This window comes from Cetorhinus maximus, chromosome 14 (assembly GCF_964194155.1).
Source record: "Cetorhinus maximus chromosome 14, sCetMax3.hap1.1, whole genome shotgun sequence".
Taxonomy (NCBI): domain Eukaryota; kingdom Metazoa; phylum Chordata; class Chondrichthyes; order Lamniformes; family Cetorhinidae; genus Cetorhinus; species Cetorhinus maximus.
Genome location: NC_135892.1, coordinates 14,036,272 through 14,064,251, shown reverse-complemented (window position 1 = coordinate 14,064,251; position 27,980 = coordinate 14,036,272). Strand labels below are relative to the sequence as shown.

The 27,980-nt window shown below is 42.0% G+C and overlaps 1 protein-coding gene across 3 annotated transcripts in view; it reads left to right on the top strand.

Moving 5' to 3' along the window:
• The first annotated feature begins 245 nt into the window (after positions 1 to 245).
• ugp2b (UDP-glucose pyrophosphorylase 2b) overlaps positions 246 to 27,980 on the top strand; it is a 44,501-nt gene continuing 16,766 nt past the window's right edge. Inside the window, exons 1-4 of one of the 3 annotated variants that reach the window (XM_078556525.1) lie at positions 246 to 373; positions 5,071 to 5,207; positions 10,466 to 10,573; positions 27,495 to 27,680. In XM_078556525.1, coding sequence (XP_078412651.1) covers positions 5,103 to 5,207; positions 10,466 to 10,573; positions 27,495 to 27,680 — 399 coding nt within the window. In that variant the 5' untranslated portion in view covers positions 246 to 373; positions 5,071 to 5,102. Of the gene's footprint in view, positions 374 to 588; positions 723 to 5,070; positions 5,208 to 10,465; positions 10,619 to 27,494; positions 27,681 to 27,980 lie in introns of those variants that run through there. The other 2 variants (XM_078556524.1, XM_078556526.1) reach the window with 2 other exon arrangements.

Genomic DNA, 27,980 nt, shown 5'->3' with positions numbered 1-27,980 from the left:
CCTTTACCCCCACCTCCCCTCCCCTTTACCCCCACCTCCCCTCCCCTTTACCCCCACCTCCCCTCCCCTTTACCCCCATCCCCCCTCCCCTTTACCCCCATCCCCCCTCCCCTTTACCCCCATCCCCCCTCCCCTTTACCCCCTTCCCCCCTCCCTTTTACCCCTTCCCCCTCCCCTTTACCCTCCCTCCCCCCTCTCCGCCCTTCGGAAAGTTCTTGAATTTGCTCCAGTCCTGTCTGACCATGCGCAGACGTCACATAGCCATACGCAGCTATTGATTGGCAACCCTTTCTGTCAGTCTCCGCCCTGGACCAATCGGAACGTGTTGTCATGCTGTCCCAGCCCAACACTCCCTGACCGCTTCAGCCTGAAGGTGGGTGCGAGCGCGAGATCGGGACCCCCGACCCAACCCCGGGACCGACCCGTTCCCCGACCCAACCCCGGGACAGACACCATCTCGCTTCCCTCAGCCGGGGGACTGTGGGGACAAAGTGTCAGATGGCGTATCTGGGGGGCCTGAGGCCGGAATAGGCGCGCGCATCCATCGAGGCGCGGGCGCGCGCAGGGAGCGGGAGAGGGGGGTGGGGTGGGGTGGGGTGGGGGGCGCGCTGCGCGCGGGCGCTGGGGGCGGAGCCGCTCCCGCTCCCTCTGCCTGCCGGACGGCATCAAACACCGGGCTGAGTGAACGAGAGTCAGCCGCGTCCTCGACACAATGTGGACAGGTGAGGGGGGTTCATGAGAGGGGAGGGGAAGATGATTTGGGGGGGGGGGTTGGGGAATTGGGGGGGGGGGGGGAGGAGATGATGATCTGGGGGGTTTGGGGGGGGGGGAGGAGGAGATTTGGGGGGGGGAAAGAGATGATCTGAGGGGTTTTGGGGGGGAGGAGAAGGTCTGGGGGGAGGGGGGTTGGGTTTGGGTGGAGGAGAAGACGGGGGGTGGGGGTGGTCAAGGGGAAGCAGCAGGGGAGGGACAGGTTAATTGGGGGTGGGGGGCATTGGGGCGGGAGGACGAGGAGAACTGGGGACTGGGGGGGGTGTTGGTGGAAGAGACGGAGGGGAGGGGGGAGTGGGGTAAATATGTGTGAGTGTGGTAGAGAGAGCCAGAGATGGGGGTGAGGGGCCGCGGACAGGGAGGGAGCAGCCCCAGCCCCAGCCGTCAACCAGCTTATCCCTGCCCTGCTGCTATTTGTTAGGGAATTTAGGAAATGTAAGCTGTCATTTCTATTAGGCAAAGCTGGTGTTTTCCAGCATTTCCTTGGATTTGTAGTTTATCCTGGGACACTCTCGGTCCCAGTTTGTACTTTGTCCCGGGACGGGATCACTCTCGGGTCCCTGCTTGTACTTTGTCCCGGGACGGGATCACTCTCGGTCGCTGTCAGTTTTAATGGTCCAGGTGATTAATTTGGTTGGTGAATATTGCACCATCTTCACTAATTCATGTGGCACACTGCAACGTGTGCAGGATTTTGCTGAATGTTGTTCAGGGTCCGATAGGGTTCTTCACAATTGTGAATTGGGACAGATCTGTTCTGCTGTAACGTCATGCATGACAAGCATAAGGACTCAATATCCTGCTTAAAATATCACCATCGTGTAGCAGCATATTTCTCAGTTTTTAGATTGTATGGTGTATCAACTGAGGCAAGTTAGAAATCCAGGCTGTTTACTTTGCAAGGTTGCAATTGTGTATATGATTTACTTTAAAATGTTTTTTTTGCATTGTGGCTTTTTTTTTACTGTAATAGCTTAATTACTGTGGCTTGTTATATTTAAGTAACAACTTTGCAATGCAGAATTTTGGAAATGCAAACTTTGCATGTTAACTTTAAAACTGGTCTCTAAGTTCAATGGTGAAACCAAAAGTTAAAAAATATCAGCTATTGTAAACTGTTGTGTCCTGTTCTGTTAAAGGGTGTGTTACAGTAATTGCATTTCCTGAAGAAGTGAAAAAAGTAACAAATGCCTTTGCAAATGAAAACTGAGAAAACAAATCCGATTAAAGCCAAGGGATCATGTCAAAGTCTTGGAGAAAACTCTGGGATGTCACTTCTGCACTCTCAAGGATGAGGATTTCGAGAGACTACAGAAGCCAGGGTTGTTCTCCTTATACCTGAGATGGTTAAGGGGAAATTTTAGTAAAGGTGTTCAACATTATGAAGGGTTTCATTGGGGTAGAGATTGGGGAAAAACTGTTTCCAGTGGGAGGAGGGTTGGTGAGCAGAGGGCACATGTTTAAGGTAATTGGCAATTTTTTTTCAAACAGCCAGTTGTTATAATCCGGAATGCACTGCCGAAGAAGGTTTCATAGTAACTTTCAAAAGTAAATTGGATAAATACTTGAGGGGGAAATTATAGGGCTACAGGGACAGAACAGAGGATTGGGACTAATTGGATATCTTTTTCAAAGAGACAGCACAGGCACAGTGGACTGTATAATTCTGAGGATACTGTATAAAAAAAATTAATGAGGTTAATTGGCAGAATAGACATTTCAAATTTTGAAAATATTTAACTTTAATTGTAAACTACTGTACAGCAGAAGAGGTAAAGGCATAAATGTAGTGTCAAAGTAGCAGTTTAAGGTATTAATGGACAACTTGTTACTGAAATCATACAATTATGAACTTACCCCCAATTGTTTGAATGGAAGTAGGTTGAACTTTTAAAATGAGATCTGGAATTTAACAAATTTCTAGTAGCTTGACAAATTGAAAATGAATAGAAAGACCTCGAGATTCTGTTAGTTCATAATCACCACTGTGATGAAAGTATAATAATTTTCATAATATTTTTCTGGTTTATTGGGAAGTAGGTTTATGGGGGTAAATATAGTTGGGCCTGCATGTGATTTAATTACATTTTGTAGCCAAGTAGACTGCAAGTTAGAAATCATCAAAAGAAGCTAGTGCTTGGCAGCTAATGAGTAAACATGGATGCTGTCTTAGCTTGTAAGATGTGAAGGGAATTTACATTTTTAGATAAATGAGGGGATATTTGGATTTCAAAGGGATCTTAGTCTGTTTTACAACTAGCCAGATAAGCAAGGCTAAGGAATGTTTATTTTTTCCAAAGGTTACTGACAATATATAGTGGCAACATGAACATTTTTATATTGAGAAAGATACAGTTTCAAAGACATATGGAACAATAGATTTTACATATTAAAAAGAGAGAAGCATATGTAAGGGAGAATGAAAGGCTGTGTGTCAGAAGGCCATGTAAGATCTAACAGGAGTGTGTGACATAACCCTAATGAAGCCTCCAGCATGTGTGCATAAGTTTTCTATATAACAGAACTGAAGTTGGGGAAAGCCATTTGGAATTCCACTGTCCAGAGTATTGTGTTAACTTTCTGAGTTTGTTTTAAATCTAAAACCTATTTTGGACCATTGCTTTAAAGGGGGTGTTCTGCGGGCCAGGTTAATTAGGAATTTTAGAAGTTATTAGAGCAGTAATTGTAGTCTTATGAGCTTGAAATCTTTTATATTTTGTCAATAAATATTTTAATGTAATTTTTAAAATCTCTAAAGGTCTTGGTGGACTTAATACTTCTGAATTCAGTGCACACATCTCGTAATAAATACAAATTGCAAAACCGTTGTGATGGCAAGACCAAGTTTCCCTCATGGATTTGGTCCACCTGGCACACATCATCTGCCACGTCATAACAACACTGAATCATTTAACACCACAGTTTACCTCAGTAAATTTGTGTTGGTCTAAAAACTTGCTGTTAATTAATGAGCCTGCCATAGATATCCCTGTAATTCAACAGTAATTGGTTTGGCCACAATGGTGCCTGGTTTGTGAAACAGTGATGTTGCGCCAGTCTGATGAAAGTGTTCTTTTTCATTAAATGCCACAATCACAGAATGGTTACAGCACAGAAAGTGGGCACTCAGCCTGTTGTGTCTGTGCTGGCTCTCCAAAGGAGCGGTTTACTTGCGCTGCCTTCTGGTTGCCCTGCACATTCTTTCTTTTCAGATAATAATCCAGTTCCCTCTTAAATGCCTGGATTGAACCTACCTCCACCACATTCTTAGGCATGAAGTATGTTTTATTATTAACCACTCTCAACCTATCCTGCCATCTTCAGTGATTTATGCACATATACATCCAGGTTCCTCTGCTCCTGCAACTCCTTTAGAATTGTATCCTTTATTTTATATTATCTCTCAAGTGTTCTCCTACCAAAATGAATCAGTTCACACTTCTCAGCATTAAATTTCATCTGTTACTTGTCTGCCCATACCACCAACTTATCTATGTCCAATTCAAGTTCTACACTATTCTTAAAGTTCACAAAGCTTCCAAGTTTTGTATCATCCGCAATGTAAAAATGTATTGCGCAGTGAAGTTTACCTGCATCTCATCCGTTCTCTACCTGTTGTGGATATGTATGCAATGTTACATGTCCGGTCGTTCAAACGTTTCTTGAGTCATTAATTCTTAAAACCATCTCTCCTCAGCCATATTTAGGGCTGCAACCATGATGTTGCACTTGGGGAGCAGCCTCCTTGCCTGGAACTTGCACAGGCCTTGGAATCTTAAAGTAGGCCTAGACAGACTTAACAGATTTCCTTCTCCTGGAAACAACTCCATGCCTTGGTGTGGTTGCATGCGTTAATGGTGACCTGTAGTATCTCACCCAAGAATCCATTATTTGAGAGTCTGGATCAAGGGTATCTGACCTGTTTCCCTTAGCTTTGCTTGAGCACAGAAACCAAACAGCAGCCACTACACCTATATCCCCATTGCATCAGATTTGTCATTGTTTTCATTCATCTGGAAGATTAATCCTTCCAGGCTGCTGCTCATCCTTAATTCAGAACCATCGGAAGTCAATTGTGCTCTTTTTGGCTTCTTCAGGGCATGGAGGTTCAAGATTTTGAGACTTTAATCAGCATCCATCCCAGACTTTAGTATATGGTAATCCATATTTAATTTAGTAATGTGATTACTTTCTACTGATCAATGATTCAGTGTCAGGGTACCATCTCCAAAATTATTGTAATGCATTTCCAAAGGCATGTTTTTGGATGAATTGCTTTGTTTTCTTGTTGTGTTCTAGGTGCTTCTATAGCCCCACATTTTGCCACAACCATGTCAGGAACTGTGACATCCCAGTTTGAGTGCCAGGAGCTGGAGAACACCATGGCGAAGGAGCTCGATCAGTTACTGGCAACTGCTACAAGAAGTGAGCAAGAAGTATGTATTTTATTCATTACAGCAGCTACCACTTTATATAATTTAACATAGGAACCCGCCTCAAGAAGCTGCCCAAAGGTGAAAGGAATGGATGCTGAATAATTGTGGGGGAGTTTTTGATTGAAGGCTTGGGCAAAGAGGTGGATTTTTACCATTCGTGTAAGAGCAGGAGGTGAAAAATTTCAAGAGGTAGTTCCAGGGAGTAGGCCTGAGACAGTTAAAGGTTCCACCGCTAGTGAGGTGGAGGTGGTGTGGCCAAGGGTAGGGATTACACATTAGGTTAATAGTTGAAGGTCTGAAGGGGATGAAAAGCTGGGGGAGGATTACAGAAGTAGGATGTATGAGGCGAAGCTGTGGAGTGTTTTGTAGATGAAGATTTAACATGATGCATTTGGTACTGGAGACAAAGTAGGTCAGTAAGGCTAGATTAATGGTGTTGGAAGGAAGCAAAAGCAATAAATACCACATTGATTTTAAACTCTCAAGAATGCAATTCATTTGTATTTTTTTTTGTCAGCCTCAAAAGTATATAAAAGATTTATACCTGTCACTAAAATAGGTGATTAAGCATCCAAAGTCATTTTTGAGGTGTTATTGTAAATGAACATACGATCGTACAAATTAGGAGGAGGAGTAGGCCCCTTGGCCCCTCAAGCCTGCTCCATCACTTGATAAGGTTATGGCTGATCGATTATGGGCTCAACTCGACTTTCTTGTCTACTCCCTATACACTTTGACTCCCTTTACAGTCAAGAATCTATCTAACTGAGCCTTAAAAACACTCCATGACCCATTCTCTGGGAACATCAATTCCACAGACTAACAACCCTCTGAGAGAAAAAAATTCTCATCTCCACCTTAAATGGGAGACCCCTTATTTTTAAACAGCCCCCTAGTTCTAGTCTTTCCTATAAGGGAAACATCCTCTCAGCATTCACCCTTCACACTACGAAGTCCTCTCAGGATCTTCTATGTTTCAGTAAATCACTTCACATTCTTCTAAACTCCAATGGGTACAGGCCCAACATGTCCAACCCTTCTTCATAAGATAAGTCCTTCATTCCAAGAATCAGTTGATTGAACCTCCTCTGAACTGCTTCTCATGCAATTATAACCTTTCTCGAGTAAGGAGGTCAAAACTGTACACAGGAATCCAGATGTGAATCACCAACACCCTATACAATTGTAGCAAAATGTTTTTTAAAAATTACTTGTTCATGGGATGTCGGCATCGCTGGCTGTACCAGCATTTATTGCCCATCCCTAATTTGCCCTTGAGAAGGTGGTGGTGAGCTGCCACCTTGAACCGCTGCAATCAACATGACGTAGGTACACCTCCAGTGCTGTTAAGAAAGGAGATCCAGAATTTTGACCCAGTGACAGTGAAGGAGCAGCGATATAGTTCCAAGCCAGGATGGTGTGTGGCTTGGAGGGGAACTTGCAGGTGGTGGTGTTCCATGCATCTGCTGCCCTTGCTCTTCCAGGTGATAGAGATCACAAGTTTGGAACGTGCTGTCGAAGGAGCCTTGGTGAGTTGCTGCAGTGCATCTTGTGGATGGTACACACCGCTGCCACTGTGTGTTGGTGGTGGAGGGATTCATTGTTTGAGGTGGTGGATGGGGTGCCAATCAAACGGGTTGCTTTGTCCTGGATGGTGTCGAGCTTCTTGAGTGTTGTTGGAGTTTCCCTATTTTTATATTCCATTCCCCTTGCAATTAGCAAGAACATTTAATTTGCCTTCCTAATCACTTACTGTACCTGCATACTAACCTTTTGTAATTCATGTACCAGGACTCCCAGATCCCTCTGCTGCCGAGTTTTGCAATCTGGTTCCATTAAAATATTTAAACTGCAATATAAGTGAAGGCATATTCTCAATATAAGTGAAGGCATCTTGGGTAGGTGATGACGGATGGGCATTAAAAAACAAATGCTGCCCTTGCCAGTGAAGCTCGCATCCTTTGAATGAGTAGAATTATTAAATTGTTTATCAAGTAGTTGATGTTGGCCTGTATTTCGCATAGAGAATAATGGTGAGGTTATCAGTGCAGTTAGTCAAAACAGCGACTTCCAGAGTCCACACATACATGGTTACTGGAGAAATTCCGGAGGCTGCTGTCTAAAATTACCTGCCCTTCCACAGAGAGTATCATTGCAATACCTTGTTGATTGAATCAATGCTGAGCCTTTATAAGGGTTTGAAGTTGTAGGGCCGGTGCATTAAGTGTAAGTGAAATTTTAATGACCTGATATGTCATAGTTACTGCCAAATAACCCCTCTGGCCCTGAAAATTTAATTTTGTCTGTGAAGTCTCATTCCTTCACAATTTAATTAAAGTTGGAAATTGAAAAAAAAAATTACTTTAATTTCTTTCTCTGTCCTATCTTTTGCAATCTTTTTCATTTCTGTACATTTAGACTCTGTCTCAGTGAGGACTTTTCAATCTGGTGAAGTGTCACGTTGTTGCTTTCTCTACTCTCAAACACCACAGATACCCAGTGGAGGACACCGCATTGGATCAGATACCTAATGACAGCGAGCTTCCATTCAAAAGCCCATGAAAATCATGTGCTTGGGTGTCAATATTGTGAATGGGGAACACTGTCACTTCGCTGCTGACTATACACATAATCTGGCCATCACACTTTCAAGGTTTCCGTGAACAATTGTTTGTGACTGTAATTAAAAATTAATTTCTAACAATTAGAGATTCATAATGGATAGTCTAATATTATAGTAGCTTTTTAAAAATGACAAATCATTTTCACAGATTCAAATTCATTCACTCAATTCTGATTTAAATCAGAGGTTGAATTTGGACATTTTCTTCTTAAGACCTTTGAATGTTTCTTTGCTTCCTAATTAAAAACTAGTCAGGAGTCAAAAACATAGAGTGCATCGTAAATGTTTTATTTGTGTTCCTGTGTGTTAAGTGAAAATCAAAAGAAAACTTTATCTGTTTATGAACAAAGTACTTGGCTGCCTTTAATTTTGTGCTTTGACTCAAAGTTCACTTAAGTGAATTAAAAACAGAAAATGCTGGAAACACTTGGCAAGTCTGACTGCATCTGTGGAGATAGACACAGTTAATGTTTTAGGTCGATGACCTTTCGTCAGAACTTAAGTGAGTTTGTTAGAAGTTGTTGGTTGTCTACCATTAAATTTTGGTACTGCAAATGGAATAGGAGCGTCAGTGTCCAATTGGATAAAAGGTTGGATTAGGCATAGAAAGCAGTGAGTTGTGGTAGATGGTTTTTCGGACTGGAGGATGGTAGACAGTGATTTTCCCCAGTGGTCAGTTTTAGGGCCACAGCTTTGTTTGCTATATATAAATGACTTGGACCTTGGATTATGGAGTTAAATTTCAAAATTTTCCAAAAACAGCAAACTTGGAGGAGTGGTAAACAGTGAGGATGATACAAATTGTCTGCAATAGGACTAGCAGAGTGGGCAGATAAGTAGCAGATAGAATTTAATACAGAGAAGTGTGAGGTGATGCATTTTGGCAGAAAGGATGGGGAGAGATAATATAGACTTAATGGCACAAGTCTAAAGTGTGCACAGGAACAGAGGGACTTGGGGGTGCATGTGCATCGACCTTTGAAGGTGACAGGACAAATTGAGAGAGTGGTTAGCAAAGTATGTGGAATCTTGGGCTTCATAAATAGAGGTATTGAGTACAAAAGCAGGAGGTTATGCTGAACCTTTTTAAAGCTCTGGTTCGGCCCAAACAGATGCTGCCAGACCTGCTGAGTTTTTCCAGCACTCTCTATTTTTATTTTAAATTTGGCAGATGGAGTATAATGTGGGAAAATGTGAACTTGTCCACTTTGGCAGGAAGAGTAGAAAAAGAGTATATTATTTAAATGGAGAAAGATTGCGGAGGGATCTGGGTGTGCTGGTACATGAATCACAAAGTTAGTTTGCAGGTACAGCAAGTGATTAGGAAGGCAAATGGAATGTTGGTGTTTATTGCAACGGAAATGGAATATAAAAATAGGGATGTTCTATTGCAACTGCACAGGGCCTTAGTGAATCTACATCTGGCATACTGTGTACAGTTTTGGTCTCCTTATTTGAAAAATGATATCATTGTGTTAGCAGCAGTTCAGAGAAGGTTCACTTGATCCATTCCAGGGATGAAGGGCTTATCTTTATGATGACAGGTTGAACAGGTTAGGCTGGTACCAGTTCAAGTTTAGAAGAATGAGAGGTGGTTTTATCAAAACATATAAGATCCTGAGGTGACTTGTTGGGTTGGATACAGAAGGATGTTTCCTCTTGTGGGAGAGACTAGAACTAGGGAACACGGTTTAAAACTAAGAAGTCTCCCTTTTAAGATGGAGATGAGGGGAAATTTTTCCTGAGGGTCATAAACGTGTGGAATTGTCTTCCCCAGAAAGAAGTGCAGGCTGGGTCATTGAATTTATTCAAGGTAGGGTCAGATTTTTAATTGACAAGGGAGTTTAGAGTTATTGGAGGCAGACAGGAAGATGGAGTTTGAGACCCCATTGGATCAGCCATGATCTTATCAAATGTCACTACAAGGCAAGGGGCTAAATGGCCTACTCCTAAGACCTATGTTTATTAATCATTCAGATTTGAAATGGGGCGATACTGTCCAGCCAATTCGTACATCGATTGAATCAGTTTGCGATGTTCTAAACCTTTGTGTCTTACAGGATGCTTGGTTATAATGACATACAATTTGCTAATTCTGCAGCACATTTGACATGCTAAATGCTTTTAGTACACTACTTTCATCCCCCTCTCCCCACCCCTTCCACTCAGAGAATTAATGAGGGTAGAGATTAGACTAGATTAGATTAGGTCAGATAGACAAAGCACACGTTTACCGTTTTCTGTAGCTTGTTTTTCCTGGGATAGGCCACTAGCCTGAAGTCATAACTCGAGGGGTGCGACTCCATATCAAACATAGCTGACCAGGAATATCTCTTGCTCTTACCACCTGCCGTAGGCATGATGGAAGGATTTTCAGGTTGATGGTCAACCTGTTTGGCCACATTATGAACTTGGCCTTCAAGTCCCAAGAGTTGGACTCAAACCTGGAACTTCTGAATCAGGCAGAGACCCACTCCACTACAACACAACACCACCTCCGGTAGAGAATAACACGTCAAGAAATCAACAATTCTGTGCCATAGAATTTATCCTTTGGAATTTTGTTTTTGTGATTACAGTATGTATGTCACAGTGTGCCTGGAAATGTTTAATATTCATTGTGTTGTATTTCAAGCAAATGAAGAATGAAATCGAGGGATTCCAGAAACTGTTTCGCAGCTTACTGGAGAGGAAAGGTCCTTCAGTAGAATGGGAGAAGATCCAAAAAGCACCTGAAGATTCTGTAAGTTCTGTGCATATAGCACAATTATAGACAACAGTTACTAAAGTGAGTATATAGGAAATAGTATGCCTGTGATCAATAAGTACAATGATGTAAATAGTAAAACGGAAATATTTTTCACTCTTGTGTTATGAAATTAATCTAGGTGATAAATAGGGATTTAACATGACCTTGATTACTTAGACAAAGTTTTGCAACAAAATGAATGTCCCTTATAGGAAATAGATACTATTTTCATAGGGGGGAATAAACCATTTCCTCCTGATTTATATGTACAAAGCTAAAATTTAGTATTCTGAAAAGTGTACTACACATTCAAGTTTTCCTTTTTGTACCCATGTTTTCTTGGGTGTTTAAACTATTTTTTGCCCTCAAACATAATTTCAAGATTGGAATAGGCAGGGTCAGGTAATTATTATCGCATCGTTCGTTTATTCAGCATTTTGCCTTTTCAGTGATCTTTTATGATTGCTTTGACTTGACATTTTTGTTGTGACTACCCAGAATTTACCATTGTAAAATGGTAATCCTAATTAAAGTCTTTGGTTGAATGTTGATTAAAGCCATCTGAACTTGTGGTTCATGAACATACGAAATAGGAACAGAAGTAGGCTACTCGACCCCTTGAGCCTGCTCTGCCATTCAATAAGATCATGGCTGATCTGTTTGTGTTTTGAATTCCACATTCCCATCTACCCCAGATAACCTTAGATTCTTGATAGGCAAGGGACTCAATCTACCTCTGCCTTAAAAATATTCAATGACCCCGCCTCCACCACCTTCCGAGGCAGAGAGTTCCAAAGTTGCACAACCCTCAGAAAAAAATTCTCATCAGCTATGTCCTAAAAGGGCAGCCCCTAATTTTAAAACAGTGCCCCCTTGTTCTAGACTCACCCACATGAGGAAACATCCTATCTATGTCCACATTAAAGCATATAAGATCCTGAATGATATTGACAATCAAGTCACCCCTCACTCTTCTAAACTCCTAAACAAGCCCTGCCTGTCTAACCTTTCCTCATTTAGAAACATAGAAACCTAGAAAATAGGAGCAGGAGTAGGTCATTCGGTCCTTCGAGACTGCTCAGCCATTCAGTATGATCATGGCTGATCCTCTATCTCATCGCCATACTCCTGCTTTCTCCCCACACCCCTTGACACTTTTAGAGTCCAGAAATATATTTCCTTCTTAAGTATATTCAGTGACTTGGCCTCAGCTGCCTTCTGTGGTAGAGAATTCCATAGGTTCACCACCCTCTGAGTGAAGAAGTTTCTCATCATCTCAGTTCTAAATGGTCTACCCCGTATCCTGAGAATGTGACCCCTTGTTCAAGACTTCCCCAGCCAGAGGAACTATCATCCCTGCATCCAGTCTGTCCATCATTGTCAGAATTTTATAGTTTCAATGAGATCTCTTCTCATCCTTCTAAACCCCAGTGAATACAGGCCTAGTTGGCCCAATCTCTCCTCAACGACAATCCTGCCATCCCATCAGACCTTTATAAGATTATTGCACTTTGATAATCTTTACTTGAAATTAGAAACATACAACATAGAAAATAGGAGCAGGAGGAGGTCATTCTGCCCTTTGAGCCTGCTCAGCCATTCAATATGATCAGGGCTGATCCTCTATCTCATACTCCCGCTCTCTCCCCATACCCCTTGATGCCTTTAGAGTCTAGAAACCTATTTCCTTCTTAAATATATTCAGTGACTTGGCCTCCACAGTCCTCTGTGGTAGAGAATTCCACAGGTTCACCACCCTCTGAGTGAGAGGGTTTCTCCTCATCTCAGCCCTGAATGGTCTACCCCGTATCCTGAGACTGTGATCTCTTGTTGGAGACCCCAGTTAGAGGAAACATCATCCCTGCATCCAGTCTGTCCAGCCCTGTCAGAATTTTATATGTTTCAATGAGATCTCCTCTCATTCTTCTAAACTCCAGTGAATACAGGCCCAGTCGGCCCAATCTGTCCTCATATGACAATCCTGCCACCCGAGCAATCAGTTTGGTGAACCTTTGCTGCACTCCCTCTATGGCAAGTATATCCTTTCTTAGGTAAGGAGACCAAAACTGCATACAATACTCCAGATGTGGTCTCACCTAGGCCCTGTACAGCTACAGTAAGACATCCTTGCTCCTGTATTCTAGTCCTCTTGCAATGAAGGCCAGCATAACATTTGCCTTCTTAACTGCTTGCTGCACCTGTATGCTTACCTTCAATGATTGGTGTGCAAGGACACCCAGGTCCCTTTGTACATCAACATTTCCCAATCTATCACCATTTAAATAATACTCTGCCATTCTGTTTTTCCTATCAAAGTGGACATTCACACTTATCCACGTTATACTGCATCTGTCATATATATGCCCACTCACTCAACCTATCTAAATTGCCTTGAAACCTCTTAACACCCTCCTCATCGCTCATATTCCCACCTAGTTTCATGTCGTCAGCAAACTTGGAAATATTACATTTAGTTCCCACATCCAAATCATTGATATATATCGTGAATAGCTGGGGCCAAGCACTGATCCCTGCGGTATCCCACTAGTCAACACTTGCCATTCTGAAAAAGACCCATTTATTCCTACTCTTTGTTTCTTGTCTCCTAACCAATTCTCAATCCATGCCAATACATACCCTCAATCCCATGTGCTTTAATTTTACACACTAATCTCTTATGTGGGACTTTATCAAAAGCTTTCTGAAAATCCAAATACACCACACCCATTGGTTCTTCCTTATCTGTTCTGCTGGTTATGTCCTCAAAGAACTCCAGTAGGTTTGTCAAACATGATTTCCCTTTCATAAATCCATATTGATTTTCTAAGTGTCATGTTATCACATCCTAGACTCTAGCATTTTCCGTACTACTGAGGTTAGGCTATTTTTTCCCCTCCCTCCCTTTTTTAAATAATTGGGTTACATTTGCTTCCCTTCAATCTGCCAGGACTGTTCCAGAATGTACAGAATTTTGGAAGATGACAACCAATGCATCCACTATTTCCATGGCCCCCTCCTTTAGTATCCTGAAATGTAGATTATCGAGCCCTAGGGATTTATTGGCTTTTAGTTCCGTTAATTTCTCCAGCACTATTGTCTTAGTAATGCTAATTTCCTTCAATTCCTCCTCCTCACTAGACCATTGGTTCTCTAGTATTTCTGGGAAGTTATTTGTGTCTTCCTGCGTGAAGATAGAACTAAAGTAGTTGTTGGTCGTCTCTTGGTCCTCTTTTGCTGAATTCTAAACTGCTCCCAATCCTCAGGCTTGCTACTTTTTCTAGCAACTTTATATGACTCCTCTTTGGATCTAATACTATCCTTAATTTCTTTTGTTAGCCATGGTTGTGCCGCTTTTCCTGTTGTGTTTTTGCGCCAGAAAGGAATGTATAACTGTTGCAATGCATACATTCATTCCTTAAATATTAGTCATTGCCTATCCACCGTCATGCCTCTTAATTAAGTTACCCAATCTAAGTCAATTCACGCCTCATACCTTCGTAGTTTCCTTGAAGGTTTAGGATCCTAGTTTCAGTTCGGACTACTTCACTTTCCATCCTAATGAAGAATTCCATCATGTTATGGTCACTGTTCCCTAAAGAACCCCTCACAACAAGATTATTAATTAAACCCTTATTGCACAATACCAAGTCTAGGATAGTCTGTTCCCTAGTTGGTTCCTCGACATATTGGTCTGAAAAACCATCTCATACACACTCCAGGAGTTCATTCGCCACAATATTATTGCTAATTTGGTTTGCCCAGTCTATATGTAGATTAAAGTCACCCATGATTACTGTAGCACCCCTGTTACATGCATCTCTAATTTCCTGTTTCATGCCGTCCCCTACCTCATCACGACTGTTTGGAGGCCCATAGACAATTCCCACTAATGTTTTCTGCCCTATTGTTGCTTCTTAGCTCCATCCAGACTGATTCTACATCTGGATTTTCTGAGCCAATATCCCCTCTCTCTATCGCATTGATTTCATCCTTGACTAACAACGCAACACCACCTTCTTTACTTTTTTGCCCGTCTGTCCTAAATATCGAGTACCCTTGGATATTCATTCCCAGCCTTGGTCATCCTGCAGCCATGTCTCCGTAATCACTATCATATAATACCTGTTTCCATCTGTTTGCACTGCTAACTTGTCTATCATATGGCGGATGCTCCGTGCATTTGGATACAGTGCCTTTAGACACTGTCTTTTCAACATTTTTGCACATCTTTTTTTGTACTATGGCCCTATTTTCTGCTAGCCCTTATATCCTCTGCCTTTCATTTTCACTTTCTACTTTTTTGTCTTTCATTCCTATCTTTATTTTCCTCTCTTGTGTCTCCCTACTCAGGTTCCCATCCCCCTGCCAATCTAGTTTAAACCCTCCCCCACAGTACTGGCGAATATCCTGCAAGGATATCGGTTCCGGTCCTGCTGGGGTGCAACCCATCCAGCTTGCACAAGTCCCATCTTCCCCAGAATCGGTCCCAATGCCCCAGGAATCTAAGTCCCTCCCTCCTACACCATCTCTCTAGCCATGCATTCATCTAGTCTATTCTCCTGATCCTGATCTCACTCACACGTGGCCCTGGGGCTAACCCTGAGATTACTACCTTTTGAGGTCTTGCTTTTTAATTTATTTCCTAGCTCCCTTTGTTCTGCTTTCAGGATCTCATCCCTCTTTTTACCTATGTTGTTGGTACCGATATGGACCACAACCTCTGGCGGTTAACCCTCCCCAGTCAGAATGTCCTGCAGCTGCTGAGTGACATCCTTGATTTTGGCACCCGAGAGGCAACATACCACCCTGGTGTCACATCTGCGGCCCCAGAAACGTCTGTCTGTTCCCCTTACGATAGAATTACCTATTGCTATTGCTCTCCCACTCTTTTACTCTCCTGTCCCGCCCTCCCGCCCCTGCTGTGCAGCTGAGACACTCGTGGTGTCAAGGACTTGGTTCTTGCTGCATTCCCCTGAGAAACCATCTTCCCCTGAAGTACCCAAAACAGAATATCTGTTGGAGAGAGGCATGGACCCAGGGGACACCTGCACTACCTGCCTAGTGCTTTTACTCTGGTGGTCACCCATTCCCTTTCTGCCTGTGCACTCTTTACCTGCTGTGTGACCACCTCACTGTGCATGCTATCCACGAAGATCTCATCCTTGTGGATGCTCCACAGTGACTCCAGGCACAGCTGCAGCTCTGAAACATTGATTTCGAGTAGCTGCAGCTGGAAAAACCTTCCTGCACACATAGTTGCCCTGGACACTGGAAGTGTCCCTAACTTCCCACATCACACAGGAGGAGCATTCCACTTGGCTGAGCTGCCCTGCCATGACTTACCCTTAAATCACTCCCTTTACTTTTACTTCCTCTAGTTTAGAGAATGTTAAGGGTAGGGAAATACTCACCAGGTCCTACTTGCCAAGGCTGCAACTCTTACTGAGGAAAGGTAGAAAATGAAAGGACCACCTCCTTCCCTCTCTCACCAAACTCCAACTGAAGCACTTTAATGCCGCCCAGAGCAGCACTCCAGTGCAGACAAAAGCAGCACTATAGATGGCTTGCTATTATGCTGTCTGAATCTAGCTTCTGAAAACCTTTGCTAAATTAAAGAAACCTTACACTTTAGATAGAAATTAACTCTTAAAAGTCCCTCTCATCAAACTCCAACTGAAGCACTCAAATGCAGCCCAAAGCAGCACTCCAATGCAGACCTCCAGTCTCGCCCCTTCTCGTGCTCTTTTAACTCTCCGACTCTGCCCTGTCTCGTCCCTTCTTGTGCTCTTTTAACTCTCTGACTCTGCTCTCAGTCTCTCCCCTTCTTCTCCTCCCAAGTATCAATGTAGTAAACCTCCTCTGAACTGCTTGCAACGCATTTACATCCTTCCTTTATTTAAGGAGACCAAAACTGCTCAAAATATTTGAGATGTGGTTCACCAATGCCCTGTATAACTGAAGCATAAAAGTAAGGATGTTATGTTCAATGCCCCTCCTATTAAAGGATAACATTCCATTTGACACCTTAATTACTTGCTGTACCTGCTTACTAACTTTTTGTGACTCATGCACCAGAACACCTAGATCCCTCTGCACCTTGGAATTCTGCAGTCGTTCTCCATTTAAATAATACTCTGTTTTTTTTTATTCTTCCTGCCAAAGCAAACAACTTCACATTTTCCCACACTATACTCCATCTGCCATATTTTTACCCACTCACTCAACCTATCTATATCCATTGCAACCTCTTCATAGCATACTTTCCTACCTATCTTTGTGTCATCTGCAAATTTAGCTATCATGCCTTCACTCACCTCATGTAAATCATTGATATAAATTGTAAAAAAGTTGAGACCCCCGCACAGACCCCTGCAGGACTCCACTTGTCACATCCTGCTAATCAGAAAAAGACCCATTTATGCATACTTTGTTTTCTATCAGACAGCCAATCTTCTATCCAGGCTAATATGTTACCCCCTACACAATGTTCCACAGTAACCTTTGATGTGGTACCTTATCAAATGTCATCTGGAAATCCAAGTACAGTGTGTCTACAGGGTCCCTTTTATCCACATGTTACTGTTTCAAATAACTCAATAAATTGGTTAAACATGATTCCCCTTTCACAAAACCATGCTGACTCTTCCCAATTATCTTGAGTTTCTCTAAGTGCCCAGCTGTGACCTCCTTAGTGATTCTATGATTCCATAAGCATGGGTCACCCTCCAGTATGTCTGGTTGACCATTCTCCCAGAGGGTGCAAGTTACCAGGCTGTCTGACCACTGAAGACAGATTTTATTTTCATCCTCTCCTGGCTTGACATCCACACAGGGCTTCCAAATCAATGCACAGTGAGATTCATTGAAACACAGTGTACCGTGGATCTATGGATAAGATTATCTAAATTGACAAGAATTAAGGATTGATCAGGGCCATTCCGATCAACGTAACTATCATTCAGTGGATAAAGTGAGAACTGTTTGGAGTTGTTCCTGCTGCCCTTTTCAGTTATTTGAAAACGCCCTTGTAGATTTGCCAATGTTTTGAGCTTTACTTGTCCCTGTTTCTAAAAAGCACTGTAACTAAAATCCTTCAAAAGATACAGAACTTTTAATAGTTTATATAAAAACAAGCCAACTAATTATAGCAGATGGGAGTATTTTCAATATAATGCATTTCTTCCTTACCCTTAAATCCAGGTATTGAGTGAATTTCCTTTCCAGTTCTTGGGAATAAGATAATTTGTTTGCAATATTAATTTAAACGAGTAGCCCAGATGAAGAAAATGAATAATAGAATGTGTTGTATAAGTAAGGCAAGGGAATAAATTCACTATAATGTGGCTGGGATCACATTTTGGAGGTCAGCCAACTTGCTGTTTTTTTTGATGGAAATATTCTTTGCTAGGTTTGGCTAACAGTGCTTTTGCTGTTCACTGCTGTGAGTAATCGTTTGGGATGCTGGAAGTAGACATTAGGTGAAAACATGTTCCTTACTTTTACCTAGCTGGTTGTGTTCATGTTCTGAAGGCTTGACACATTTGGGATAGAGCTGTTGAATTTTAGTCTAGTTTTTAAAAAAAATACATTGCGACTGGCAGAAAAATATTTCTGGATGAAACCACTGTATGACCTTGAGATTATTTATTTTAATTCAACTTTTAGAATAAGTAAAAATTATCATCTTTTGAAAGATTTGATAAAAAGAAATATACTTTTTAAAAAAAAAAAGTATTGGCCTCTAGCTCTCTGACAAATTCCAGGGCGTTTCTAGTTAACAGCCAGATTATCACTAAGAGTAGCAGTGCATTCCTTATATACATTCTTTAAATGTCTATGTGAGCGGGCATCATTTTTTTGCACAGCAAGAATGATTTAGATGGGCTACAACCTTGAAGCAGACTGTCAATTATGACTCCTAATATCTCTTTGATGCAATATCTCTATGCATAATCATTATTTCTAAAATGAGTTTGCAGCCAGTGGTGCCTTGCCAAATTAAACTGGAGCTAAATGACAATCCATTTTTTATTTTTGGGTAGCTTTGTCAGAATATTAGTATCTATATTCAGCTAAAAATGAATTAAACGTATTTGATCAGATTTTAATCATTCTACCTAAATAATTATTTCATTGGTGAAAAATCATTATGGAGTTTGTCACCAGACATTGGGTTTCTTTTGAAAATCAGTGGATCTGAGCAGTTTTTTTTGTGGCTTTCACAATGCTATAATTACAGACAATTCTAAATGCAATATATCATAAACCTGTACATTATTTCCTTGATTAAAGTTTTTTAACTTGAGGATTTATTTTGAGTCTGGGTCACTTTTCCAGTTCTATGACCTTCTAATAAGCTGCAGGAGCAAAGGAGTTAATTTTGTCGAGCTACCAGACTTTCTACGTTGAGACTTGCATATTGGTTCATTAACAAGGGACCTGTATTCTTAGAGTGCACCAGTGAACAGGGGATGATTTGTAGTGGGGCCTGAAGAATGTTCTCTGGTTTAATTTTGGCTGACAGGTCAGGAAGCAGAAGAAAAATGCTGAACAATTTAAATATAATTTATGAAAAGTAGCTTGTGTCCTTTTTAATATGTATAAAAAACCTGTCAGTACTGCTCACCTTATACTAAATCCTGTGTACACTGCATCTGGTTGGTTTAGTTTTTGATTATATACAATTTCTGTAGTAATATCTCAAAACTTACACACTGGCATAAATGGCATAGTGCAAATTCACAACACTTGAAGATAAATACATTGAGGAACACAGTTATGTAGCTCTATAAATTGGGGTGAAGGAAGTGCAATGACCAGTCTGGCATTATCCCCAGGGATGGTGGTGCTGTAGAATTGTGGAGAGAGGTAAGCTTCATTAATAATGGAAATGTTTCCTTGTAATCGTTATGCTGTGTGCTGTATGCTGGGGACTGTCACTCAGCAGATGACCCAGGGCCTGGGCTTGACCTGGTTGTGGGAGCTTTGCAAGGAATGGACTGAATGGCTGACTCTGTTCAACTCATCACACTGCATTTTAGATTTTGCAGGGCAAACATGGAATTGTCTCTTGAAAATTTACAGCATCTTCATGAGGAAGCAAAAGTCTTCCACAAAACACATCAGCTGAGCTAACTGAGTGAAGATTTGGGGCAGAATATTGCACTCGGTGTGTGGGCACGCACCTGTCACACCCGAGCGTAAAATGACTCGCGATGACATAGGGCATGCGTTCCGATGTCATCGCGCGATATTTCATTTGGTGGGTGCGTGCAGAAGTCGGCTGCGTGCCCGCCGATCATTAAAAGGCCTAATAAGGCCATTAATTAAATTCAAATCTACGTTGCCCATCCAACCTTATGGTTGGCGGCAGGCGAAAAGACCAAGCGGTCTTTACATTTTTTAGGAAACCTCATCCATGAGCGGGATGAGGTTTTCTAAAGCAAATAAACATTAAATAAAAACTTTATTTTGGAATTAAAAACATGTTCCATCTCATGTGACAGAGTCACACGAGAGGACATGTTTTATTAAATTTTTACTGTCTTTGTTAATTGTTTTAAAAAGCACTTCAATCACCCTGAGGCAACTCCGTGCCTCAGGGAGATTGAAGTGCTCATTAGGTCCGGCGCTCCCCCGCCTGCACAGGCAGCGCTCAGCGCTGCTGCTCGTGATCCACGCAGGGCGGGCCTTAATTGGCCCGCGGGCGGCGGTCAGCTTCCCAACCGCCCCTACCGAGCTCCCCCACCAAGGGCAAAATCCTGCTCTTGGGGTTTGGTGAGAGGGGGAGTTCAGTGAAGGGGGGGGAAGGAGGTGTTTGTTTCTTTTTTTCTATCTTCTCATCCTGTAGGAATTGGTTTTTGCTCTACTACAAGGAAAGGAACTAGCTGTTGGTGAGTATCTGGTAAGTGCATAAGTTCTATTCTATTGTTAAGATTTAAAATAGTACACAAATTGGTGGTAAAGTTAATGAAATAAATAAGAAAATGACATAAATAATTACTTAGTTATATTAATCATTTATTTAAAACACATTAAGGATGGCAAGACAGGTGACATGTCAAGGCTGCAGCATTTGGGAGCTCCTGGATAACATTGTGATCCAGGGAAAAAAACATCTGCAGTAAGTGTTTGTGGCTTGAGGAACTTTGGCTTAGAGTCACTGAGCTGGCAGCTGAGCTGCAGACACTACGACACATCAGGGAGAGGGAAAGTTACCTGGATGTTTTAAGTCAGGAGGCAGTCACACATTTAGGATAGGGTATTCTGATTTGGTCAGTGGTCAGGACAGAGGGTGTGACTGAGAGTGAGGCAGATAGGGGACCCAGAGGGCAGGAGTGTGAGCCTCTGCAATTATCCAATAGGATTGAGGTTCTCGGGTTGTTTGTATCAGAGCAGGGGCTGCAGGGTGAATGAGCAAACTGACCAAGGCACCGTAGTACAGAAAACCACCTGATTGGGGGTGGGGGGAGGAACGTCGTGGTAGCAGGAGGCAGTATAGTGAGCGAGATTGACACTGTTCTCTGTGGCAAAGAGTGAGAGTCCAGATGGCTGTGTTGCCTGTCCGGTGCCAGGGTTCAGGACTTCTGCTCAGCTGGAGAGGAGCTTGCAGTGGAAGGGGGAGGATCCAATGGTCATGGTCCATGTCAGTACCAACGACAGGCAGGATGAGGAAGGAGGATCTGCATGGTCAGTATGACGAGCTCGGCACCAAATTAAGAAGCAGAACCTCAAAAGTAATAACTTCTGGATTATTACCTGAGCTACGTGCAAATTGGCATAATGTTAGGAAACAGAGACAGTTTTATTAAATTGTACTTGAGTGTTAGGAATGAGTATTAGCTTTAAAGTTTAAGTTTGATTTGTATATCTGTATTTGTGTGTTAAGAAAAGGTCAAGTTGTGTTTTAGTTTCACTTTAAAAGGTGAAACCTGGGATTTAGTTTCATTTTTGAGGATGACAGCAGGTCTAAAGTTGTTTGTGTACCTGCATTTCTGATGAGTTTTACCACTCTTGGAGGTGGGGTGGGGTGAAGTTAAAGGAAAAACAAAAGTAGAAAAAAACTGATGTTGCCTAGCAACAGGGGTCCAGAGAGGCCACACACACACACACACACACACACACTAGAAGCACTTTGAGTTCAGTTGGAAGCAGTTGCCAGCAGAAACAGGTTTCCCCAAAGAAACTAAAGAATAAAGTTCCAAAACCCGGGGGAGTGGAACAGGAGAAAGTCCCAAGAAGACCTTCTGGTCAAAGGAAGGACAGGAATCTGGAAAAGGTCCTGTTAAATAAAGTTAAGAGTGAGGAGCAGAGGAAGGCTCTAAGCTTAAAGGGAGAAAGCTGCAGGAAGCAGATTTAAAGTGAGAACAGCTTGTGAGAAGTCAGAAGGTCCAAAGAGACAGCTGAAGGTCTGTAACTCTTTACAATGGGCACGTGAAGGAGTGGTGCACTGTTGGCACGGCTGAGTCAGAGAGAGAGAGTGCGTGGAAGAAAGCTTGAATGCGTGTGGTGACCCAGGGGAGAGAGACATCGGAAGGAGAGTTTGAAACCCTGGAAGTGGACCCTTGCAGAAGGTGTCTGCGAGAAAGCATCGGTTTGGGAGAAAATTCCAAGGTGAGTTCTTGGAGAATGGAGATTGGAAACCCTCGTGTGACAGATTGACTACAGTGAGACTGGTTGGCTCATGCTGTGACAAGCATCTGGAGGGTGGGGGGCAGTTGATGAGAGAGCCATAGCATCTGTTTGAGGTGGCACCTGTCACTTGGTTTCAGAGTGTGGTGTGTCTGACCACAGGTCGCCTATTGGTTTACATGGACTGTGTGCTTACTGTGAACATTAGAGTATAAGATAACTTTTGTAACTTGTGTATCCTTACAAATCTGTATACATCTGTAAATCTGTGGGTGAAGGAGTAAAACTCATCTTTTCTTATTTAATAAATGTTTTATTCTTTTGTTGAAAGTTCATCAGCTGACTTCTGGGACTCTGTTCAGTAGCTACTCTCCACATGTCTAAACAAAAAAATAAAAGTTAGGATCTATCAAGCTGGGTTCCACCCTGGAATTAGGCTTGTACAATAGTAACATCAGCTGGGATCGTGACAATAGGACAAATAGGATTAGAGGAATGAATGCGTGGCTCAAAGACTGGTGTGGGAGAAGTGGGTTCCGGTTTGTGGGGCACTGGCACCAGTGCTGGGGAAAGTGGGATCTGTACCGTTGGGATCGTCTACACCTTAACTGTGCTGGGGCTGGTGTCATCGCGAGTTGCAAAACTAGGGAAGTAGAGAGCGATTTAAACTAAATAGTGGGGGTAAGGGATCAAATTTGGGAAGATGTGGTAAACCAAAGAGTAGAGACAAGGTAAGAGAGTAAGGTATTAATATGGAAAATGATAAACAGAGCATGACAGAAAGGGACAAAGAGTACAAATCTAAGAGTAAATCAGCAGATAAGGCTAGAGGTTATAAAAATAATAAAAGGACAAAACTAAAGGCTCTGTATGTAAACGTGGCATTTGAAACAAAACAGATGAACTGATAGTGCAAATAGAAATAAATAAGTCTGACCAGATAGCCATTACAGAGACATGGCTACAGGATGACATAGATTGGGACCTGAATATTAAAGGGTATGTAACATTTAGGAAGGACAGGAAGTTAGCATAGGTTGGAGGGGTGGCTCTGCTAATTAATGATGGTATTAGCACGTTAGAGAGGGATGACCTAGGTTCGGAAAACCAGGATGTAGAAACGGTTTGGGTTGAGATGTGCAATGATAAGGGCAAGAAGTCACTTGTGGGAGTGGTGTACAGGCCCCCTAATTGTAACTACACAGTAGGAGAGAGTATAAAAGAAGAGATAATGGGAGCTTGTCAGAAAGGTACAGCAGTAATCGTGGGGGGTTTTAATCTATTTATAGATGGAAAAATCAGATGGGCAAAGATACCGCAGGTGAGTTCATAGAATGTTTTCAGGATAGTTTCTTAGAACAGCACATTCTGGAGCCAACCAGAGAGCAGGCTATACTAGACCTGATATTGAACAACAAGATGGGATTAATTGATAACCTCACAGTGAAGGCACCTCCAGGTAGCCGCGATCATAATATGATTGAATTTTACATTCATTTTGAGGGAGAAATGATTGTGTCCAAAATTAGTATTTTAAACTTTAGGGCAATTATGAGGGTATGAAAGCAAAGCTAGCTAAAGTGAATGGCAAATGAGGTTAAGGGCTAGGTCAATAGAGGTTCAGTGGCAGAGATTTAAATGGATGTTTCAGAATACACAATATATACATTCCAGTGAGAGAGAAAAATTCCATCCATGGTTAACTAAAGTTAAAAGACCGTATCAAAATTAAAGAAAAAGAATATAATTATGCAAAGCAGAGTGATGGGTCAGAATGACAAAAAGATTAATGAGGGAAAAATTAGAGTACAAGACAAAGCTGATTAGTAATGTAAAGGTGGGTAGTAAGAGTTTCTATAGATATTTAAATAAGAAATGAATTTAAAATGTGAGCATTGGTCCTATAGAAAGTACATCTGGGGAATTGATAATGGAAAATAAGGAGATGAATTGAACAGGTATTTTGCTTCGGCCTTCACTATAGTGGACGCAAGTAACATCCCAGAAATAGCTGTAATTCAGGAAATGGAGGGGAGGGAGGAACCCGGGAAAATTACAACCACCAGGGAAATGGTATTGAGCAAATTGGGGCTGTGGGCTGACAAATCACTGGGTCCAGATGGACTTCACTCTGAGGTCTTGAAAGAATTGGCTAGTGAGATAGTTGATGCATTTTTTAAATTTTCCAAAATTCCCTAGATTCAGGGAAGGTTCCATTAGATTGGAAAATAGCAAAGGTAACTCATTTATTCAAAAAGGGAGGGAGACTGAAAGCAGGAAACTACAGGCCAGTTAGCCTAACATCTGTCATAGGGAAAATGTTAGAAGATATTATTGAAGATGTTATAGCAGGGCACTTAGAAAAATTCAAGGTAATAATGCAGAGTCAACATGGCTTTGTGGAAGGTATATCATGTTTAAACAATTTATTGGAGCTCTTTGAAGGAGTCACTTGCTGTAATTAAAGGGGAACTGGTGGATGTACTGTACTTAGATTTCCGGAAGGCATTTGATAAGGTGCCACATCAAAGGTTATTGCGGAAAATAAAAGCTCATGGTGTAGGGGGTAACATATTGGCATGGATAGAAGGTTGGCTAGCTAACAGGAGGCAGAGTTGGCATAAATGTGTCTTTTTCGAGTTGGCAGGATGTGATGAGTGGTGTGCCACAGGGATCAGTGCTGCGGCCTCGACTTTTTACAATTTATATAAATGACTTGGATGAAGGGAATGAGGGTATGGTTGCTAAATTTGCTGGAAACGCAAAGATAGGTAGGAAAGTAAATTGTGAAGAGGACATAAGGAGGCTATAAAGGGACATAGATTGCTTAAGTGAGTGGGCAAAGATCTGGCAAATGGAGTATAATGTGGGCAAATTTGAAATTGTCCATTTTGGCAGGAAGAATTAAAAAACCTTCTTATCTAAATGGTGAGAGGATTCAGAGGGACCCAGAAGTCCTAGTGCATGAATCTCAAAAGGCTACTATGCAGGTACAGCAAGTAATTAGGAAAGTTAATAGAATGTTATCATTTATTGTGAGGGGAATTAATTACAAAAGTATGGAGGTTATGCTTTAGTTGTGCAGGGCACTGGTGAGACCACATCTGCAGTATTGTGTACAGTACTGGTCTCCTTATTTAAGGAAAGTTGTAAATGTGTTATAAGCAGTTTAGAGAAGGTTTACTAGCCTAATACCAGGAGTTGGCGTGTTGTCTTATGAGGAAAGGCTGGACAGGTTAGGCTCGTATTCACTGGAATTTAGAAGAGTAAGAGGCGACTTAATTGGAACCTTCAAGATCCTGAGTGGTCTTGACAGGGTGGATGTGGAGAGGATGTTTCTTCTTGTGGGAGAATTTAGAATTAAGGGCCCCTGTTTAAAGATAAGGGGTTGCTCGTTTAAGACCGAGCTGAGGAGAAATTTTTTCTCTCGGAAGGGTTGTGAGTGTTTGGAACTCTCTTCCTCAAAGATGGTGGAAGCAGAGTCTGAGTATTTTTAAGGCAGAGCTAGCTAGATTCTTGATTAACAAACAGGTGAAAGGTTATCGGGAGTCGGCAGGAATGTGGGGTTGAGGTTACATTCAGATTAGCCATAATCTTATTGAATGGCGGGGTAGGCTGGAGGGGCCGACTGGCCTACTCCTGCTCCTAATTCGTATGTCCATATGTAACTTCACTAAAATTAAATAGCAAGACTCCCAATCAGGCAGCAACTGAAACTATTAACTATCAGGTCAACTTTATCCCAATACACCAAAGGCAAATAGCTGTTATCTAGAGATAATAATGTAAACTTCCAGCAGAACATTTCAAAACGGTCAGGTTAGCAAAGCTTTTTATTGAAAATAAAACGCAAACTGACCAGAAGCTGTTTGGCGAGAGTAAGCGGAAAGTAGTTGAGCAACAATTATATTTTAAGTAAATATGTGCTGGAACATGTTACTCTGGGTGCATACATTTTCCTTAGGATTAAACATTGGGAAAACCAAAGCCATTGCCAGTGTCAGTCATGGCTCAGAGGGGAGCAGCACTGTTCCCTTTAAGCTGCATGGGCACACAGCTGCGCAGCAATTGGGAATGTGCTTCACAGGGAACAAGCATTCGGTACAAGCGATGTTCGCATTAAGATGCAGTCGTGTGGCCACACACCAATCTTTGATGGACTTTGCAGTGCAGCAAGCTAGCCATGCATAACAAATAGAAGTTAGAGGAAGCATTTGGCAGCACTTTTTCCTCAGTCAGAAGGTTGTGGATTCAAGTCCCACTTTAAAGACTTGAGCACCACGTACAGATTGACGCTCCCAATGCAGTACTGAGGGAATGCTGCTCTCTCAGAGTTGTCGTCTTTCAGATAACCTTTTAAACCAAGGTCCTGTTTGTGCTGTCAGATGAATGTAAAAGATCCCATGGCACTATTTAAAAGTAGAGCAAGGGAGTTGTCCCCAGTGTCCTGACCAACATTTAGCCCCCAGTCAACATCACTGAAACAGATTACCTGGTCATTATTATGTTGCTGTTTGTGGGATCTTGCTGTGTGCAAATTACTGGCATGTTTCCTACATTACAATAGTGTTTTAAAAGTACTTAATTGGCTGTAAAGCAATTTGAAATATCCCAAGTTTGTGAAAGGTGCCGTTTAAATGTAAGTCTTTTTATTATTATCTTCAGATTGGATTTCTATTTCACAACCTCAGCAAGCCCCAATATGCTGCACAGCCAACAAGGTGCAATTTGAAGAGCAGTCACTGTTTCAGTGTTGGAACTATGGCACAAGCAGCAATGCAATAATGACCAGATAATCTATTCAGTGATGCCTGAAGGATAAATATCAGCTGGGGCACAGTTGGGAACTCCCCTGCCCTTTATTTGAACAGTGCTGTGTGACTCTTTACATCCATCCAAAAGGGCAGACGGCCTCAGTTTAATGTTCCATCTGAAAGATGGCACTTCCAACATTGCAGTACTGCCTGGGTTTTTTGTGCTCAAGTCTCTGAAGGAGAACTTGAGACCATAGCCTTCTGACAGAGCAGTGAGTGTGCTACCCACAGAACCACAGCTGATATTGTCTATTAGAGGATTAAGGATGACTTATCTCAAGAGAAATGCAAAAAGAAATACTCATCCTGACTTAAAAGTATTTAAAAAGTGACAAAAATGAGGATTTAAAAAAAACACAACATTCAAACACTCTGTTCATCAGCTGTCTTTGAATTTCTAGCAGATTTTGACACAGGTTACCTTGAGTACAGTATCGTGATGGTTGATGGAGGACATTTTCTGCTTTCAGCTTCAGTCATATGATAAAATACAGGTCCAAGGGTTGTCGAATGATGTGTCTTCACTTCTAAGCAAACTAGTGGTGGTCAAGCTGAATGGAGGACTTGGCACTAGCATGGGCTGCAAAGGCCCCAAAAGCCTGATCAGTGTACGCAATGAGAATACCTTCCTGGACCTCACGGTTCTGCAGATAGAGGTAAGGACAAATTTATATTGTTTAATATAGCCAGGCCAGAGCAGACCAGAATAAACTTCGTATTCTAGCTGGTTTTGCTGTTGGCTTCTGTTGATAGGATGCATTTACTTAGAACCATAGAAAAGTTACAGCACAGAAGGATGCCAGCCCGAGGACACCCAGGTGCCCTTTCTAATCCCACCTTCCTGCACCCGGCCCATAGCCCTGCAGTTTACAGCATTTAAGGTGCAGATCTGGGTACTTTTTAAAAGAGTTTAGAGTTTCTGCCTCTACCTCCAACTTGGGCAGCGAATTCCAGAC